Source organism: Gymnoscopelus microlampas (genome assembly GCF_963454915.1).
Source record: "Gymnoscopelus microlampas genome assembly, chromosome: 8".
NCBI classification, from domain to species: Eukaryota; Metazoa; Chordata; class Actinopteri; order Myctophiformes; family Myctophidae; genus Gymnoscopelus; species Gymnoscopelus microlampas.
Window position 1 is genome coordinate 6,981,103 of NC_139945.1, and position 20,873 is coordinate 7,001,975.

Consider the following 20,873-nt stretch of genomic DNA (forward strand, 5'->3'; position numbering starts at 1 on the left):
TCCTCGTCGCTTAATTGGGGCTTTTTTTTTCATGCAAAATCGGGCAACAGCATAAATCAGCCATCACCTACCCTACATTGATTAGATAATGTCTTCTTTGGCTGCAAAGTTACTTTTAAAATAGGTCTATGCCAGTTTCCTCTCTAAGGGAATACAGAGTATCACTAGTGATTAGGCTCAAGAGAGTCACTGTTTGTTTACACTGGCCAATCCATTATGGCAGACAATCAAAAATAATTGCAGGGTAAGGTTTTTAATCATAGCTTAAGGTTTCAATCGCTGATTTGCTTAAAATGAAGTGTTGCCAGTTGCAACACAACTCAAATGATGAAACCTACATAAACCAATCCTTGACTAGCCCTAAACCAGTGCTTCTCAACCTGTGGGTCGGGGCCCACTCGTGGGCCTGTAGGATATTGCGAGTGGGCCCACCCATCTGACCACTTAACGCGGCAGCCTGGTAAAAGTACTTACATTTTAAACGTGTTTAAGTTTACCAAAACTCTGTTTAAGTAGCCTACCGTCAAGAAATCTTACCACAATATCTCTCTCTCTCTCTCTCTCTCTCTCTCTCTCTCTCTCTCTCTCTCTCTCTCTCTCTCTCTCTCTCTCTCTCTCTCTCTCTCTCTTTCTCTCTCCCTCCCTCCCATCAGTACACATCCTCTCTAACGTATGATGGCGTGCTGGTGATGGCCGAAGCGTTCCGGAACCTTCGCCGTCAGAAGATTGATATCAGTCGCCGTGGTAATGCAGGTGACTGCCTGGCCAACCCGGCTGCTCCCTGGAACCAAGGGATAGACATGGAGCGCACGCTCAAACAGGTAACGCATGTGCACGCGCACACGCACGCACGCACACACACACTAACAAGACATTCCAACAGGTTGAAATGACACTTTCACACACTGAAATAAAGATGTGTGCTCTCTCGGTACGCAGCCGAGCCTTGGTAACCTTGTAAAACACACACCATGATCATCATTTCTCTAGAAAGAATGATGCTGTCATACAAAAATAGCAACTAAGCACAGTGTTTGCCAAATATTATGCAAGCAAAATGTTGCACATTTATTGTCACATCACAGGTTTGCAGGTTTAAAACAAAAACAAAAAGGGTTTTTTGTAAGCGCCATCGTTTTTGTTGTTTGCAGAAAGAGAAAGGAAAAAATAAGAAGGGGTGGACAGGGGGAGCAAGGGAAAAATAAACAAACACCTAAAACAATCTACATATTTACTCATATTTACACATAGCATATCCATCCGGTACAGTATGTGCATGAGGTTTAGACACAAGGTGCATGAGCATAGCAGCAGGTACAGTATATGCTGTACATGATATAGAGATTAAGGTGCAATATCAACACGTTTTACATGAGATTACGGTGCAGAGTTAGTTAGTGCAGAGTATCAGCACATATCAGGTTCAACCACATAAACAAACAACTGTTACGTCCCCGTAAAAATGTGTCGCTGAGGACCTTTGCAGAAGGTGTCACGTAAAAATTCATGGCTGCAGACACTTCATAAAATGTGATCGGTTGGGAAGATGAAGTAAGCTCCGTTAACTTCAAGATGCAAAAAACATATTTCACTTCCTTGTTTACATTTTGTAGTGACATGTCGGCGAGTCGCAGATAGCATGAAAAGCATACTTTTACCTTTAACCATTTCATCCAGATATACTTAGCTGACCGGGGTCCCCCACGGCTCCCTTCTAGGTCCGCTAGTATTTCCCTCTAAAACCAAATATATCACCGAAAATAGTTGCGAGCGACGTGTTGTGAGCTTGAAGCTTGTGACGTGATGCCAACTTCTCTTATGGTCTTGTAATGTGCACTCGATGTATTCCACCCCCACCTGTTCCTGCACACCTCCTTTTTTCTTCATCTTCTTCTTCTGTTATCATTATTATGATTCCAGGTGCGTATTCAGGGCCTGACCGGAAACATCCAGTTTGATCACTACGGGCGACGGGTGAACTACACCATGGATGTGTTTGAACTGAAGAGCAACGGACCACGCAAGGTAGCCTGATCTCACACGCACGCACGCACGCACGCACTCGGTGTAGTTAAGGTTATGTTCAGAATGGCAGCCCAAATCAGATTAGGAATCCGATTGGTTTAAGTCTGAACCTTAAAAAAATATATATATTTGCAAATCAGTGTGAAACATGTCTCCTTTTGGACACTCGGACACTGAAGCCAATAACAGTGTGGACAGTCAGTCCTACTCAGTTTAATTACTCCTTTTACTACTTTAACACTCATTTGGGGTATATCTGTCTCTGTACATTTACACACACACGTTAAATTTGTCCTCTGCATTTAGCCATTCTAACTATTTGGACAAGTGGATCATTTTAATACAGTGCCTGCAGTCTGAACAAAGCTGTTTGCAGTGAATGTTATTAAAAAGCTCCCCTGTTGTCTAGACTTGGATGACGGAGCAGATTATCAGTGCTACTGTAATATAAAAGACTGAAATGGTTTATAGCAGCAATTCCCAACATGTGGACCACGAGAGTATTGCAAGTAGACTCGCAAATGATTGCCAAAACACTAAGATTTTAGTGATAATATAACCAGTGGTGTAAAGTAACTAAGTACATTTACTCAAGTACTGTACTTAAGTACCATTTTGAGCAGTGTTGGGGAGCATTAAGCTACATATAGCTGAGCTATGTAGCTTAGCTACATTTTGCTGTAGCTTGCGGTAGTTGAGCTACATTCATATTTGTGTACCTCGTCAAGTAATTAAGATACTTTTTGGGTAATTTTTTGTAGCTTAGCTACTCAATTTACAAGCTACAATTTTAGGCAATAACATGAAATGAATATATTCATTTTTGATTTAACATTGGTTGCTGTGTTCTTGTACCAGAACGGAACCCCCTTTGGAATTGCAAGTCACTCATCATCATGATATTGAATTATCCACACTGTTCATATTCACAACAGGCACTCTCATGAAGATGCTGATGTATAAAATAGGTTTAAAGTGGTAGGTTAAACATATTTTGATGCTATTAAGCAATTTTGCTAGGGACCCCCTGGACCCCCCTCAAGAACCCCTGGGGGTCCCCAGACCCCACCCAGAAACGTCACTGCAGAGAACCATTAAAAAAATTGTCTTCCATGCCAATGAATGACCTGATTTTGACTTAACATGATAAGAGCTTGGTTTCCCAAATGCCCTTTGACATTAACACTCTAATAAAGACACTGCCAGACAGGTATTCAAACCTTGTTAAACCAGGCTCCGAACAGTGGCGGATACGTGCTTTATGACTGGGCCTGGAAAAATCTGTCTGAGCCCGAGTTTTTTAAGCTTATGAGTAATGACCGGTGGATGATGTCAACATGACAATACTTCTCACCGTCTCTGATTGATTTAACGCTTTGAAAAGTTCAAAGCCATCACTTTGATTTAGAAATCGGATAAAGTGAAGTAGAAAGTAGACATAAGTGCAGAGATGGTCATGGAAATAATAACAATTAGACTTGACATTAAAGCAATTTTGGAAAATGGGTTACAAATTGCTCCATCTACGCCTTCCCTCTCAGCTTTCCTACTTACTATATTATTAAAATAAAATAAAGTTCAAAGGGATTATGACTAACCACTCTCCTTCTTTAAAAACACAGCATGTGTTCTCCATCGTGTCTATTGGACTAGTATGCATTAGTATTTAATTTATGGTCATATTATTGACCACTCATTTATGTCCTTGTCAAAAATACAGTTTGAGGAAAATGTCCATCACAAGCCCAAGGGTTGATGAGGGGTCATCTTTAGGAACACAGATGTTTGCTAAAGAAAATGTCAACCTTTTTAAAATAAAACTCAGTTGAGAGGCATATTGCTGCTGGCAAGTGAATTTTTTGTAGTATATTATATTTTGTTTCATGTACATTCTCAATTTAACGCTTTGGGTAAAACAAAAGTCTATGTAGCTGTAGCTTTACAAGCTACATTCCTCCAGGGGTAGAAATGTAGCTTAATCAAGCTACTGCCATGGTGAACTACTTGTAGTTTTACAAGCTACGCTTTCAAAGCAGCTTCCCCAACACTGATTTTGAGGTACTTTTACTTTACTGGAGTGTTTCGACTTTTCAGTACTTTTACTTCTACTCCACTGGCAAATACTGTACTTTTACTCCACTACAATTGTTTGAAAACTTTAGTTACTAGTTACTTTGCAGATATAAATTATTACATTATAAAACATACATTAACCACTTTAACCATGCCCTATTGTATACCTAACAACGCGTCACATTGCAACACTTTGTGAGCTTGTAGCTCTGCTATTTCCAAATATTTTAGTAATTTTACTTTTGGTACTTTAAGTATATTTTGATGCCAATACCTTTGTACTTTTACTCAAGTAAATTTTGAATTCTGGACTTTTACTTGTATCAGAGTATTTCTATATTGCAGTATTGGTACATTTACTTAAGTAAAAAATTTGAGTACTTTTTCCACCACTGAATACAGGGGTGTTCTGGGGTGAGGTTACGGCATAGCAGTACCCCACAATGATGCTTACGTTTGATAGGCATGTATCGTTGCTTGTTAATGAAAAAGAAGCCGAACCCTTGTCTCCGTGTTCTAACTCGTGGAGTGTTGCTTGGACGGCGTGTGTGTGTTTAATGAAAGATTCAGCTGCCAGATCAGGGTGTCTCTCAGCACACTCTACACAGCTCCAAAGGGAAATCTGCTCGTCTGAAGTTGCTCTGTTGATGTGATGCTTATTTTGTTTGGTTTCCTCATTGCCTCTGTACTGTCTGTCTGTCTGTCTGTCTGTCTGTCTGTCTTGTCCTACAATCTGTTCTCGCCTTGCTACATCTCTCCATCATGTTTATTCACACCGCTCTATAATGCCATCTTTAACTAAATAACTTTATCTTCCTGTCACTTTTTCTTTTTCAACCCCCCCTCTCTGTCTTTCTCCCTCTCCCCCCCTCTCTGTCTCTCTGTGTGTGTGTGTGTGTGTGTGTCTCTCTCTCTCTCTCTCTCTCTCTCTCTCTCTCTCTCTCTCTCTCTCTCTCTCTCTCTCTCTCTCTCTCTCCTTCTCTCCCTCGATCAGATTGGCTATTGGAATGACATTGACAAGCTGGTGCTGGTCCAAAATGAGAACACTCTGTCCAATGACAGCTCGGCGATGGACAACAGAACGGTGGTCGTGACGACAATCATGGTAATTGCTCCTCCTTCCTCCTATATGTTGGGTGGTCCTCCTCCTTCCTCTTATATGTTGGGTGGTCCTCCTCCTTCCTCCTATATGTTGGGTGGTCCTCCTCCTTCCTCCTATATGTTGGGTGGTCTGTACTCCATCAAACATGTACAGCTCTCCATTGTAGGCAAAGGCTGAATGATGGGTGTGTCCTTCTGGCAGAGGCTGTGCAAAGGGCGTGCTCAGCTAGCAGTTGGTCTCTGTGTCAAACTCTCTGATGCTGTTGTAGTCACCCTGACCACACCAGCTCCCAAATACAAACATCTTTGTCCCGATGATGGTGGCAGAGTGACTACCTGAAACAGAGCCATCCTCCATGGATATAAATGACCTTCCCCAAGACACAGGCTGAGTGGTAGTACCTCACCTCTGGAATAGTACTTGAAACCTTGGGCTTGAACCATATGTGGGTGTCGACATCAAATGCATAAAGCACGCTGCAGTAAGGATACCCTCCCCAGATGTAGATGATATCTTCTATCAGCACAGCCGTGTGGCCCCGGCACATGGTGGGAATCTCAAGGGGACGTTCTCCTCTTCTAGTTGTCACTGGGGGCAACTTCCTCCAGCATAAAGACACTGTGTTGAAAATGTGCACATCAAAACAGCGTCCCCCAAAGTAGTACACCTTGTGTTCCACTGCAACAGACTTCTGACCAAGTCTTGCAGATCCTCCATTCAGATGCACCGTCCAGCAGAACATGCGTCCAGTAGCACCACAAAGTTTGACAAGTGTGATGGGTTGGGTTGACCAATCAAGGAAGCCGATGACTGTTGATCTCCTAATATGGGAAATATGATCACCAGCACTATCACAGTCCAGGCAGGTTCAGTATATCCCTGGGTTACACAGACACTGTTCAGCTAATCGACAGGGGAGGTCCCTACAGGCAGCTGGATTTGTCTGAAATAAGTTCCAAAATGACAATTATTATTTGACAATTCATCTTAAAGGACACACAGTTGCAATGACAACTGTGTGATGTCATTGCGTGATGATGTCATTATGTAGAATACACAATGACATTAATCAAACTGAATGTGGTCTGGAAGACGTCAAAAGAACGCCAGCATAAACTCTGACATTAATTATGTTGTGCGTGCTATTATAGACATGAATATTTCGTCTTCGGGTGAGGTCACAATGCTGCGTTGTGAACTTGTAGATATGCTATTTGTGCTGTTTTTGAAAAATGTTGAAAGTACAAAGTATAAGTATGCGGTTAATGCGTGAAGCGTGAAACTATTATTTTTCAAATATCAAGGTTCCTTGATATTGGAAATAACGCAGAGATTCTGACCACAGCCGCACAACTACTCGGTTTTGGACACCATGTGATGTTTTGGTAAGAAGAGACAGTTTTTGGTTGTGTTTCCCCCACATGTCCTGACAACGTTATATCACATTATCAATGCTTTTCCCATAGATGGTGGAATGCCAAATCTGTTGTTTAAATAAAATGTGTGCTATGATGAAGGCATACTCAGATTGCTGTGACACTTCCCACTAGGCCAAAGAAGAACTGCCACCCACCCTAAATTTCATGTTTTGGCCATAACTCATGAACCATAGGTTGTTTCATTTATATTTTGCCCCTTGTATTCCTGTATCATGATGCAACTCCCATATAGGCAATGTCCATCTATTTTGCCTCCTTCCTTTCTTCCTTTCTTCCTTTCTTCTTTTCTCCATTTCTTCCTTTCTTCATTTCTTTAAACCCACTTTTTGCTACTATAGATTTTGTCCTCACTTAAATCGGTATACATTATCTCTGTAGTCAGCAAGACGCATCTGTCAGATGTGTCAGATTCCATTCCAATTGGCTACGATTGGCTTTCAAAGTTTGCGGGAGTGGCCCATTTTACACAAAATGGCACAAATCATGAACGCTTTTGTCCGATTGGCGTGCAACTTTGCACGCACACTCCCAGTAGGCCAAGGAAGATCTGCCACCCCAAATGTTTCAAATCGGCCTCATGATGGCGCTATAACAGGTCTGAACAGATCCCTGAGTAGGCAACCCGGCCTGGCGCGGATCAACGCTCCAAGGAGACACTTTTCTAGTTTAATATCATATTCCATATCTGCTGCAGCCGTTTTACAGTGTCCACCCCCCACCCCTATAAAGCACTCATCTAATTAGGTGGCCAATATGTTGTGCAATAAAAATGCCACATGCAATACATGAGCTTGATTTTGGGCAATGCAGTTTTTATTATTTATCTCTTGGTTTTACGATATCATAAAAGTGCTCCCCTAAATATGATGAAAGCTGATTCATTCATTTGTTTAAAAAATACGAAAAAAGCATTGGATAATTACATGCCCAAAAATAGGGAGGCCGGGTTGAAAGTGATTAAGTGTGGCTGTGTTTTATTTGTATTTGTATTAGAAATACTGTACCAACCAAAAATATTAACGCTTGATCCAGTGTTGTGTGCATGTTGTGGTGCTTCACTGGTTAACTGGCTTCTATTTTGCAGTCTGGTCTGCATGCTCTGCTGCCAGAAAAGAAAGTGATTCATGTCTTATCAGCCTCAACCATTTGCTGCTACAAAGAAAGCTGCTCTCCTCCAGTCCGTCTTGCTCTCACATTATACTAGCTCCTTACCGAATTTCTTTACAGTAGCCAGCCCCACCCCCCCCTCTCTCTCTCTCTCTCTCTCTCTCTCTCTCTCTCTCTCTCTCTCTCTCTCTCTCCCCCCCCCCTCTCTTTGTTATCCATCCTGACAACTTTCTCTCATCCCTCCCCTTTCTCTTCTATTATCTCCACCCACACCCACACTGTTTTCATCCTTTCTTCCCCCTCATCCTTCTCTTCCTCTACCTCTCACTCCACCTTCTCTCCCTTTTCTCTCCCTTATTTCTGCCTCTTCCTCCTTTTATCTCCTCCTCCCGTTCCTCTCTTCATTCCCAGTGGTGGAAGAAGAAGTACACCGAGTGTGTTTTAATCAAGTAAAAGTATCAATACCACACTGTAGAACTACTCTGTTACAGGTAAAGACTGTATACACTACACATTATTTGCATATACTTACAGTACCAGCTTAAACAACACGTCAATGTGGCTATTCAAAAATATTTTTGAATAGCCTTAATTGGTTGGTTAATGTGGTGTGTTTCCTAATAGTAATCAAAATAACTTGTAACTAAAGTTTTCCAGTAAGTGGAGTGGAGTAAATATACTCTATTTGCCTCTGAGATGTAGTGGATAGAAGTCTCTCTCTGTGCCTGTCATGTCCTCGTATAACTCAAGCACAAACATGACACTTCCTTCCCAGCTTTAAATACCTGCAACCTTAAACGCAACACACACACACACACACACACACACACACACACACACACACACACACACACACACACACACACACACACACACTGCGACAAAGGAGTCTGGGGCATACTGATAACAAACCCTGAGGAGGCTTAAACGTGAAGCAAGCCCAATGTTGGCAGAGCTCCCAGTGGTGTGTGTGTGTGTGTGTGTGTGTGTGTGTGTGTGTGTGTGTGTGTGTGTGTGTGTGTGTGTGTGTGTGTGTGTGTGTGTGTGTGTGTGTGTGTGTGTGTGTGTGTGTGTGTGTGTGTGTGTGTGTGTGTGTGTGTGTGTTTGAGAGGTGTTACTTCTTACAAGTACCCTGTACAAGTTGACCCACTAGATAGATAGATAATCCTTCATAATGCTTATTATTGTTGTTGTTGTTGTTATTATTATTTTTATTACAATTATTATTATTATTATAATTGGAATACCCATTGCCAGTGTGTACTATGTCGTTGTGTCATTCATGTCATTTTTGCATCATTCGTGGGCATTTTTCTTTGCAGTGACTTTGCATTTAATTGTGATCGCTGATCCGCACGACCTTATAATCTACATTGCACTCTCCCTTGAGGAGAAGGTGATTGGTTGGGATATTCTCGAGATATGCGAGGAATACAATCACTCACTCTTTTTGGAATATGAGTGTCCAGCAATTATGAAGTATTATGATACTCTACCTTATAAGTAAGTTTAAAATGCTTTATCATGAGTTATGGCTATTGTTATGAATATTTATGAGTTTGTAAAACTGATAATTATACAGTATTATAGCAGATTATTATGCATTTATGGACGTATGTAACTTGTGTGATGTAACTTTATTGTTACATCACAGGTTACAGTATAAGTGGGTGAAATGTGTATGTGTGCGAGCTCGATTGATTGATTGTATAATTGATTGAATACATTATTAGCATGCTGCAAACAGTACTGCTTGTTTCCATTGTGGTCCTATGTCGTGCCATCATTTTTGTCGTTTTCAGAAAGATAAAAAGAAAAGGGAGGTGGGGTTCGGGGCTGGGAGAGCAAGAAGAAACATTTAAAAAGTTAAGAAAAACATGTCAAGGAGAGGCAAAAATCGGAGATATCTACATACATACGCTTTGCATAAACCAGCAGGTACGGTACATGAGTTTAGACATAAGGTGGCAACACGTTGGTAGGTCCACATGTCTTAGTGTAATGGGCGTTGCTCTGTACGGATGTATTGTGCTGTTAAGAGTATTGCAGTTATTTTCTGGGCCGTGTTTTGCTGTTCATTAACCCATTGAGACCTGAAGCCGATTCTACATGTCTCCTAAATCTCAACAGTTTTCTGAAAAACATAATGTTTCTATATCAGTGGTGCTCAATCTTTTTCATGTCAAGGACCCCCAAAATGATATGTATTTGGCCGCGGACCCCCATCAAAATATTTTGTTCCAGGGACCCCCAGAAGCAAAGATTTGAGTTAAAAATGTTCGCTTTAAAAATATATATATTCAAAGATTTGCACACATTTTCACGAATTTTCAAAAATAGCAGATCTACAAGCTCGTAGCGCGGCACTCGGTGCCGCGCTACGAGCTTGTATATCTGCTATTTTTGAATAGCCCAAAGTGTAAAATAATGCTTTTTAGCTCAAATCTAAAAATGACAGTTCCAGGTCTTAATGGGTTAACACGGTGATTCATGTAGCGCCAGTGGAATGAGCGCCCCGAGGCTGGCTAATGTCTCTGATAATGAGATTTGAGGAAGAATGTGTTTTTGTATGCTCTGACAATGAACACAACAGAACTAGGGAGGTGTTTTTTTTTTCGCTGCCTGAAGATGACGATGATGATGATGATAAAGTGTTGCGGCTTGTTCCTTTACACCGTACGGTTTCATGACTTGTCGCTTGCTAGATGTATTACGTGGCGGATATCGGTGCTGTCGAGCAGAATCTCCATCTTTCAACTTTTCATGTTTGTTTTTTTGTTCGTTTTTTTCGTAAATTGACGCCCTAAGCCTAATTCGTCATGCTACAGTGTCACACAAAAGTAGTGAAACTAGCAGATCTACAAGCTCACAACACGGTGCAATGTGTTGCGTTGTGAGCTTGTATATCTGCTGTTTTTGCTACTTTTGAATTTTTCTTACTTAAGGTAAAAAAAAACAGTTTTGGACATACGAGACTTCCACACGACATAGATGATATTCTCATTTGTATTGCATGGCGTCTGAATGGCTGCAGTTAGTTTATTGTCTTGATGTTATTAGGGCTAACAAGTAACAAATAACTATCATAATTTGTGTCAGTGTTGCTTTATTGCTACACTTTAATGTGCAAATGTGACGCTTTTCTCCATCTTTCTTTATTCGTGTGACATTAAATAATATTTCGTGTGGGTTTTATTCAGTAACGTCTATGGCCAGACTTATTAGTTTTACTAAGGGGTGGAAAAAAAGTACTTTTTTACTTAAAGCTGTGATGTGACGTGTTGTGACCTTGTAGATTTTTTGCTGCTTTTGACATTTCTTTGACGTGTTGAAAGTGGTTGAGTATTTCTGTGGGTTTTATAAATATTTAAAGCTGCACTATGTACCTTTCCTCCTGTACCCCGGATTTGAACCCGGTTTCCTGTGCAAGTGCTGACATGTATACCATTGAGCTAATTGAGCCTGCCTGCTTGCTCAGGGGATACAGTACATTGAATCTTGACCATCAGGCTCCTGTGTCTAGGTGAGACATGACACGATTGAAAAAGATTGAGCACCACTGACATAGAAACATACTTTTTTCAGAAAACTGTTGGGATTTAGGAGACATGTAGAATCGGCTTCAGGTCTCAATGGGTTGTACTCTACCATACAGATTGGACAAAATTAAAATGTATTTGTTAATTTATTTTTTTACAAAGTGCTGCTTTAAGACAAATTTGCAATACCACGATATAAAAAATACTCTGTTACAAAATTTGACTGAAGTAAAAGTACAAAGTATTGGCATCAAAATAGTTAGACTTACAGGCCTAGGACCATGAAAATCTAGTACTGGTATATAAAAAGAGCATTTAACTTTAACTACCAATTACCAATCAAACAAGTAAATCTAAATTGAGGCGATCTTCGTTTTTATTTAACCACATAAGCCCTGTTGAAAAACGTTCAAAAATAGATTGAATCTAAAAGTTCTTGCTTTAGATCTATTGTCACTATGCTTATTGTTGTAATGTTTATGATTATCATTTAACCGTTTTTTATAGCCGTGTGCATGTAAAACGCCCCTTTGATTAAACACTCATTTGCCATGCAAATCAATTTCCCAGATGAAGAAAGTGACTCCGATGTTCGCCATCATTGTTCCATTGTATTGGATGATGTGTTTGGTTATAGCTCGGGTGTGGTGGGCATTGTGTTAGCTGGTGTGATTAATTTGATGAGATTAGTGTTTTGATTAAAAAGGCTTGGATAGCATTTTAATATGGCTGCGTTATTTCAGCAGGATTACAGGGCGGGGAGCCTCAGGCATATTATCATAGCACACTGGTAACTGATGGATAGGCTGTCAGTCAAAGGTCCCCCCCCCCACCTGCCCCTGCCCCCCCCCCCTCCCCGTGTGTGTGTTGTGTGTGTGTGTGTGTGTGTGTGTGTGTGTGTGTGTGTGTGTGTGTGTGTGTGTGTGTGTGTGTGTGTGTGTGTGTGTGTGTGTGTGTGTGTGTGTGTGCGTGCGTGCGTGCGTGCGTGCGTGCGTGCGTGCGTGCGTGCGTGCGTGCTTGTGTGCGCGCGCTTGCATGTGTGAGTGCATGCATGTGTGTGTTCAGATTGTGGTTAGATTTAGGGGGATGGGTTGGTGAAACACCTGATTTACACGTGCCCCGAAAATAGCCGCTCTACAAGCTGCAATCGCTCCAATAAACCGCATATATCTATGGTTATATATATACACACAGAAATAATCCTGTCTCATCAGGATAGGCAGACGACAGGCGGGTCTCAACGCTTGTTCAACTGTCTGACGGTATAGCCAGTGGTGGAAAAAGTACTCAAATGTTTTACTTAAGTAAAAGTATCAATACTGCCATGTAGAAGTACAGTAAAAGTCGGGAATTCAAAATGGACTTGAGTAAAAGTACAAAGGTTTTGGTATCAAAATGTACTTAAAGTATCAAAAGTAAAAGTACTAACATGTTTGAAAATAGCAGATCTACAAGCTCACAACGCTGTGTATAGTGTCATAGATGTGACATAGCTTGTAGATCGGCTATGTTCAAATAGCTTATGTATAAAATAGGGCTGAAGTGGTTAATGTATGTTTTATAATGTAATCATTTATATCTGCAAAGTAACTAGTAACTAAAGTTTTCAAATAATTGTAGTGGAGTAAAAGTACAATATTTTCCTCTGACATGTAGTGGGGTAGAAGTAAAAGTATAGACAATTGGAGATACTCTAGTAAAGTAAAAAAGACCTCAAAGTTGTACTTAAGTACCGTACTTGAGTACATGTACTTTAGTTACTTTACGCCACCGACGGTAGCCAAGTGGAAACTGTTCAGAAATCCGGTGGTTACTGCTTTGGATACAACGGTAGCGCTTGCCTGCCCATGGCCACGGCAAGCGGCGTCAACAGACTGTGGCTGGAGTTGTGAGTGTCCTTGACAACCTGCTCAGCCTTGGCTACACAATCATGGCTTCTCCTAGGTATTCCGTGCAGGGAGGGAAGCTGACCTCCCACGGTGCACTGGGCCGTCCGAGGCCACCGTCTGTAGCGCTTTACGGGGGGGGGGGGGGGGGGGGGGGGCGCGGTTCCCAAATAACGAAACAATTTACAAGACAAATAGGCAATGTGAACACGTGTGCCGCATACGTCCACATGGATTTGCCTGCTCATGTGTCTCGTGTGCATTCATGCAAGTCTCGGTCGATTGTGAGTTTAACCCATTAAGATCAGGAACGCATCCGTGTCATTTTAAGATTTCTTTGGCTATTCAAAAACAGCAGATATACAAGCTCATAGCTTGTAGATCTGCTATTTTTTGAAAACTCGTGAAAGTTTGTGCAAATCTTTGAATGTATATTTATGTTTTTTAAGCGAAACATTTTTAACTCAAAACTTTGCTTCTGGGGGGGTCCCTGGAACAACATATTTTGAGATGGGGGGTCCCTGGCCAAATACATATCATCGTGGGGGTCCTTGACATGAAAACGTTTGAGAACCACTGATTATAGCAACGTACGTTTTTTTCAAAAAACGGTTGGGATTTAGAAGACATTTGTAGAATCCCCAGAAGCAAAGATTTGAATTACAAATGTTCGCTTGAAAAAATATATATTAAAAGATTTTCACAAAATGTTCACGATTTTTCAAAAATAGCAGATCTACAAGCTCATAGCGCGGCACCGAGTGCCGCGCTATGAGCTTGTATATCTGCTATTTTTGTACAGCCAAAGAAATCTCAAAATGACACGGATGCGTTCCCGGTCTTAAAGGGTTAAAATGTGCACCCATTCAATAAACGCAATTCAGCGAGCCACCTCCACACGGCAACATTCCAAATGTTGCAGTCGCGTGCCCAAGGATATGCACAAATTCCCTTGTTATGATACTTTATCAAAGATGGTGCATTGCTCTTCTTTTTCCTTTGTTCGTGTCTTTCTCTGTCAGCGGTGGTGCCGTTGCGTTGAGGCAGGTGCAGCTCCCACGGGGAACACGTCGTACATATGCGTGAGGCACAAAGCAGCCATGTCAGAGTCAGAAGCATGATAAAACCCCCTCCCCGAAACACAATGGCCTTTATTTTAAAGCTGGCTGTTCAAATTCTCCGCCTGCCATGTAAACGCTGTGCGTTGTGGCTGCTGGGATTCACACTGAAAGGATTTAGACTTTGAAAACTTTGATTTTGAAAGTTTTTTGTTCCTCTCGCACAAAATATGGTTCTTCAGTGGTTCTTTGGGTTTGCTTGAGGTGTTTTATAGCAGTGATTCCTCACTGGTGGGCCGTGAGGATATTGCAAGTGGGCCACCAAATAATTGTCACAATGCTGAGATTTTATTGAGAATGTAACATATAACGTATAAAACATTTATGTAAATAAATAAAAATATCTAAAATCCAGAAGTAATTTCTCTATGTAGAATAACGTTGGGTCATTTTAGAATCGTCTCATATAAGAATTGTGGTCCAAAAATAAACAAACTGTCTCGGCGATATTGTCATGCATGGAGGTGGCTCTGCATCGTTTATGATAGTCAGTCACTCATATTTGTCTGTTTCTGGCGAAAATGTAACTACCTGTAATTCGGCGGAAGTAACATTAGCGTTTTCTCACCGTCAGTTGATGCTTCATATTGATATGAGTCAAACCGCCGGGATCATTTGTTTATTTTTGGAACACAGTTCTTATTTGACGCGATATTAACCCTTCCATTGTGTTAGGGTCCTTTTTGACCGGTTTTGAAGTTTAAATAGGTAAAAACTACCCTTTACATTTCTTTATTGGAACAAGGCTTCATGATATCCTCAGAAACAGCTATTTTAACGCAACAAAATGAATTACCACCGTTTTAGTTCATTCTGATGGTCTTACAGTAGAAAAGTATACTGTTTGTACTCAAATGTTTCTTCATTTGTCAAACTTTTTCCAAAATAGCAGATCAAGCTCACAACTTGTGAGCTTGTAGATGTGCTATTTTTGAATCGCCACAAGTATAAATGTGGGCTTGTCGAAGAGTTTTGAATCTGTTTGAAAATGTCCTTACTTCCTGGGTTCATTCCAAACAGACGTGTCTGTTGTTTTTTCTTTGGTAGGAGGGGCCCTACGTCATGCTGAAGAAGAACTGGGAGTTGCACGAAGGCAACGACCAGTTCGAGGGCTACTGCGTGGACCTGGCCTCCGAGATCGCCAAACACATCGGAATCAAGTACAAGATCTCCATCGTACCGGATGGCAAGTACGGAGCCAGGGACCCCGAGACCAAGATATGGAACGGGATGGTCGGAGAGCTCGTGTACGGGGTAAGGAAGGACGGATGGATGGAGTGAGGGGAGGGAGGGTTAAAACCTAAGCGGACGATTGTTGGAGTTGGGAGAGGTCCAGGGAGGGACGATATTGAAGTCAGGGATGGACAGAAGGAGAGAGACAGACAGACAGATCAGATAATGACCTTTATTGATCCCGCAAGGGACATTCAGTCGCCAAAGACAGCACAGCAGTTAAGATCCAGATTAACAGGGCAAGGAAATAGTAATGCAGATACAGCATGATAGAAATACATCATGTTCAATGCAACGCCATCAATAATTGGCAAACAAAATACAATATACAATAATACAACACAGACAGACAGACTGATGAACTTTTATAACATGAACGGGCATTCCTTTCTTAAATAGTTAAAACATCCAAGCAGTCATTTCTCTGCATTGTTCTACATCCATGGTGTTGTGTTTTAGCTGTGAGACTAGAGTGTTCAGTGGTGGACAGTAACAAAGTCTATTTACTAGAGTCAGTGCATTCATGAGGTGGTTTCAGAGAGTTTACAAGGCTCTGTAAATGCACTGAGAAAACAGTGCACTTGCAGGAGTGTTGGAACATAATAGTGACACCACAGCAATGTTTATTTACAAGCAAAGCACTCCAGTACTTTAACTCCAATCAAAATGGGACTGAGCAACTTTCAGTTGGGTTGATAGTTGACCGGGAGTGTCTATACTTTGACCCAAACACTGGGGTTGTGTATTTTGTGTCCTATTGGTTTGCATACAGTGCAACGGTAAGCATTTCTTGTCTGTATGTCCAAAACCATTACTTTTCAGGAGATGGAGAAAAGAACCCGTGTCCCAATGGATCCAATGTCGTTATTATTTAGTCACGAGTCACAATACTTCTTATTGGTTCACTATTTATAAAACCCACAGATTTCACTTTAACTTAAAACAAAAAAAGCCCCAAATAGCAAAAATAGAAGATCTACAAGCTACCAAAAAAACAACTATAATAATAATGGAGAGACACGGTTGAAAGTGGTTATCATGTACCGGTGGATCCATTGGAACACGGTGTCTTCATGCTTTACCACCTTCATGTCCTCGCGTTGTGATTTGACAATGATTCAGTGCTGACACACTGTGTGTGTGTGTGTGTGTGTGTGTGTGTGTGTGTGTGTGTGTGTGTGTGTGTGTGTGTGTGTGTGTGTGTGTGTGTGTGTGTGTGTGTGTGTGTGTGTGTGTGTGTGTGAGAGAGAGAGAGACAAACAAACACACACGCATGCGCGCGCGCACACACAGCCTCATTACGATCATTTTGAAATTCCTTGGAGGCTAGGCTAATTAGCCCGGGGTCTCCTGTGTGCAACAGGAAACAGTAGACGCACGTTGGTTTGCAGTTCTGCTTTCTGCTTGATCAGGTTTGAATCATTCCAAAGAGTCCCAGCTGTCAACAAATCACTCCTCTATTGTCTATCTGCAAGCGTGGGCAAACTCCAACCAAATGAAGATATCCACTAAATGAGAACCATGTGCTATAATGTAGGCAGTGTTGGGCAATATTACTCAGGAGAGTAATAAGCATACTTATTACATATGAGTCCTTAAAAAAGTACAAAAGTCTTGGCATCAAAATATACTTAAAGTACCAAAAGTAAAAGTACCAAAATGTTTGAAAATAGCCGATCTACAAGCTCACACCGCGTCGCATCGCGACGCATTGGTACATTTTATACCAATGCTTTTGTACTTTTACTCAAGTACATTTTTAATTCCGGACTTTTACTTGTAACAGAGTACTTCTACATTGCAGTATTGATACTTTTAGATAAGTAAAACATTTGAGTACTTTTTACACCACTGCTTAAACTGTTACCTTTCGGGGAGGAATATGCGTTCCAGTGGATCCGATGCAGTTATTATTTCATACTTTTCTTTGGTTAAATATTTATGAAACACACTTTCAACCTGCCTCCCTATTGTTCATGTCTGTGTAGGCAGCATTATAGGCCTGAAAAACGTTGTTTTAGACATTTTTGACTGTGTTCCATTCATTTGATTTGTTTGTATTTGCCTCTCTTTAGCTTTGCTCATCTGTTATTTATGTTGTTACATTACCAACTAAAGCCCATTTATACTTTGCACGACAGTGTCGCACGGCCTAAATAGCCAATCTATAAGCTCGCAAGATTTTTTTATTATTCACATTTCACTTTCCCTCCCCCGAACACGGGCCAATTGTGTTCGTGGCCTATAAGCGCTCGACAAAGCCAGACGCTCCACGGTGGATTTGAACCCACAACCTCCGCAGTGGTGGGCAGGCACTTTACCACCCTGCCACCCGAGCGCACCTGGATTTGTAAAAAAAATTATAGCATTCACTATACTTTCACCAAACGCTGGAGAAATTAGGTTTTTGACTCAACAGTAGAACACATACGTGTGTGTGTGTGTGTGTGTGTGTGTGTGTGTGTGTGTGTGTGTGTGTGTGTGTGTGTGTGTGTGTGTGTGTGTGTGTGTGTGTGTGTGTGTGTGTGTGTGTGTGTGTGTGTGTGTGTGTGTGTGTGTGTGTGCGCGCGCGCGCGCGTGCATCCGTGAGTGAGTGAGACCTTGATGAATGATTTATATTCCGTGCACATTCCCCCACATGTCCATGAATTACTCCTCTGTTGCTGCTCCTCCATCTTCACCTCCTCCCTCATTTACCTCCCCTCCCTCCATCTCCGTCTCCCTCCCCCCTCTCACGCTCCCTCTCTCCATCTTTTTTTCTCTTCTCTCCTGCCTCCTCCGTCTGCTCCATACCCCTGTCCCTTCTCCTTTAACCTGTACTGTTCAAGGTTCATGCTAATTTTGAGTTTAGTTTCAGTCATAGTTTTTTTAATACAATTCCATTTAGTTTTAGTCATATTTTTAATCATCTGTAATGTTTCAGTTTTAGTCTAGTTTTACTTGACTAAATACCATAACATTATTATTTAGATGACTAAATAGCGTCGTAATGCCTGATTTATACTTCTACAAGTGAAGCTATTTTCGGAGTGTGACACCCACACGCAGCCAATCATTAAATTACTGGTAGCACTATATTTGCATCCCATGAATTACTTTCTTATTCTTCGGAATCTCGGAAACCTCTGCTTCGTCATCGTTTTAGTCTACGAAATTAACACCGGGTTCAAGGTTCAAGATGGTCTTTATTAATGACATCCTGTATACAGTCACATAAGAGTAAAAATGACCAGCAGCATTGGTAATAGTTATGAAGAAAAAGCGTAAAGGAAACATAATACGTTTTTTTATATATACAACCAGAAACATTACTATTAGCGTTTCCCAAGCTTAGGTCAGCTCGTTCATCATCTGTCTTGATTGTCTGCAGGGAAAAAGCTCTTTAGCAGGTCATTGTGTCCAGAAGGTTAAAACATATTGCCAATGGTCCTTGAGTAGCTCTGTGCCTGCAGTACACCATGTACCATAACTGATATCATCTGCCTGCTAGCATTGTGATAGAAACTAGATTTATGTTCAGATTTTGTCCTCGCTGCTTTTTTTTTTTTCCTTCCTTCCTCGTCTTCACCAACTCTCTGAGGTTTAAGATTCAAACGATCAGACGCATCGCTAGGTCTCTACTAGATCGGGGCTTAGCCCCGCAGGCAATGCGACAGTGTTGTCGTACGACAGTGTTGTGCAAAAACACTGAAAAGTGCAGATCCACAAACTCACAACTCATCGCAATGCAACACGTTGTTAGCTTGTAGATCTGCTATCTTCACCATGTTTCATAATTAGTTTTTACATTTTACGCAATTTTTGCACAACACTGTTTCTGTACGATTAAGTATAAAATAAATCTTAAGTGAATTGATTATTTTATAAAATGATTGATAATGGATTTTTTTCTATAATCCATTACAGCGATTAACTGTTACACCCCTAGAGCATATGTCAAATCAGTGAGCGGAACTCTCTCTCTCTCTCTCTCTGGTCTTGTAGAAAGCAGAGATAGCGGTGGCCCCGCTGACCATCACGCTGGTGAGAGAGGAGGTGATCGACTTCTCCAAGCCCTTCATGTCTCTGGGCATCTCCATCATGATCAAGAAGCCCCAGAAGTCCAAACCGGGGGTCTTCTCCTTCCTGGACCCCCTGGCCTACGAGATCTGGATGTGCATCGTCTTCGCCTACATCGGAGTCAGCGTTGTGCTGTTCTTGGTAAGTGTGACAGTGTCCTGTTTCTTTCCCTTTCATTTAAGAGTAGACTACAACAAACACTCAGTCCTAAAACGTATTATGGTGACTTCATAGGACATATGTGACAAAACGGAAAACGTTTAACCCATTGAGACCTGAAGCCGATTCTACATGTCTCCTAAAGCTCAACATTTTTCTGAAAAAACGTATCTTTCTATATCAGTGGTGCTCAATCTTTTTCATGTCAAGGACCCCCAAAATGATATGTATTTGGCCGCAGACCCCCATCAAAATATTTTGTTCCAGGGACCCCCAGAAGCAAAGATTTGAGTTAAAAATATTCGCTTTAGAAATATATATATTAAAAGATTTGCACACATTTTCAAAAATAGCAGATCTACAAGCTCGTAGTGCGGCACTCGGTGCCGCGCTATGAGCTTGTATATCTGCTATTTTTGAATAGCCCAAAGTGTAAAATAATGCTTTTTAGCTCAAATCTAAAAATGAGACAGTTCCAGGTCTCAATGGGTTAAAGTGACGGGGATCCTCTTCACGTCATTTGACGCCGTCCCGGTCATTTCCACTTTATGACCACATTCCTGGAATGTGGAAGTGCCGTTCTCAAACCCAAGACGTGGCGGCTCCGCAGAAAAAAAACAGCCGTTCGAGTTGCGTCTCGATAGGGACAGAATCCTCATTCCCCTAGTCAGCACGTGTCGTCGCGGGTACCACTGACGTGTCAAACATTTGACGTATGGTCAAATTCGTCCCAAGCCGTCGCCCGTTTGCCGTCTTGGGAGTGAGAATGAGTTGGCTTTTATTTTTTCACCCCTTTTCTCCCCAAAAACGTATGACAATTAATTCCTCTGCCACCACTTCAGTGAGGTCGTGGGCGACCGGAAAAGCTTTTAAAATAAAGTCAATGCAGAGATGAAGTGTTTGACAGAGAAACGTCTCTGTTGGTGTTTTAACCCCCGCAGGTGAGTCGTTTCAGTCCGTACGAGTGGCACGCTGAGGAGCCAGAGGAGGGCGCCACTGAGCTGGGTCCCACTGACCAACCTCCCAACGAGTTTGGAATCTTCAACTCTCTCTGGTTCTCACTGGGTGCCTTCATGCAGCAGGGCTGTGACATCTCACCACGGTGGGTGAAACTGTGTGTGTGTGTGTGTGTG

General features: G+C 41.6%; 1 protein-coding gene across 2 annotated transcripts in view; it reads left to right on the forward strand.

Annotated features, from left to right (window-relative positions):
• gria4a (glutamate receptor, ionotropic, AMPA 4a) overlaps nt 1-20,873 on the forward strand; it is a gene marked incomplete at both ends in the record, with an annotated part of 231,958 nt that overhangs the window by 150,577 nt on the left and 60,508 nt on the right. For both annotated transcript variants that reach the window (XM_084065523.1, XM_084065522.1), the window contains 6 exons: nt 654-821; nt 1,921-2,025; nt 5,093-5,203; nt 15,337-15,543; nt 19,507-19,722; nt 20,682-20,842. In XM_084065523.1, coding sequence (XP_083921649.1) covers nt 654-821; nt 1,921-2,025; nt 5,093-5,203; nt 15,337-15,543; nt 19,507-19,722; nt 20,682-20,842 — 968 coding nt within the window. The remainder of the gene's footprint in view (nt 1-653; nt 822-1,920; nt 2,026-5,092; nt 5,204-15,336; nt 15,544-19,506; nt 19,723-20,681; nt 20,843-20,873) is intronic.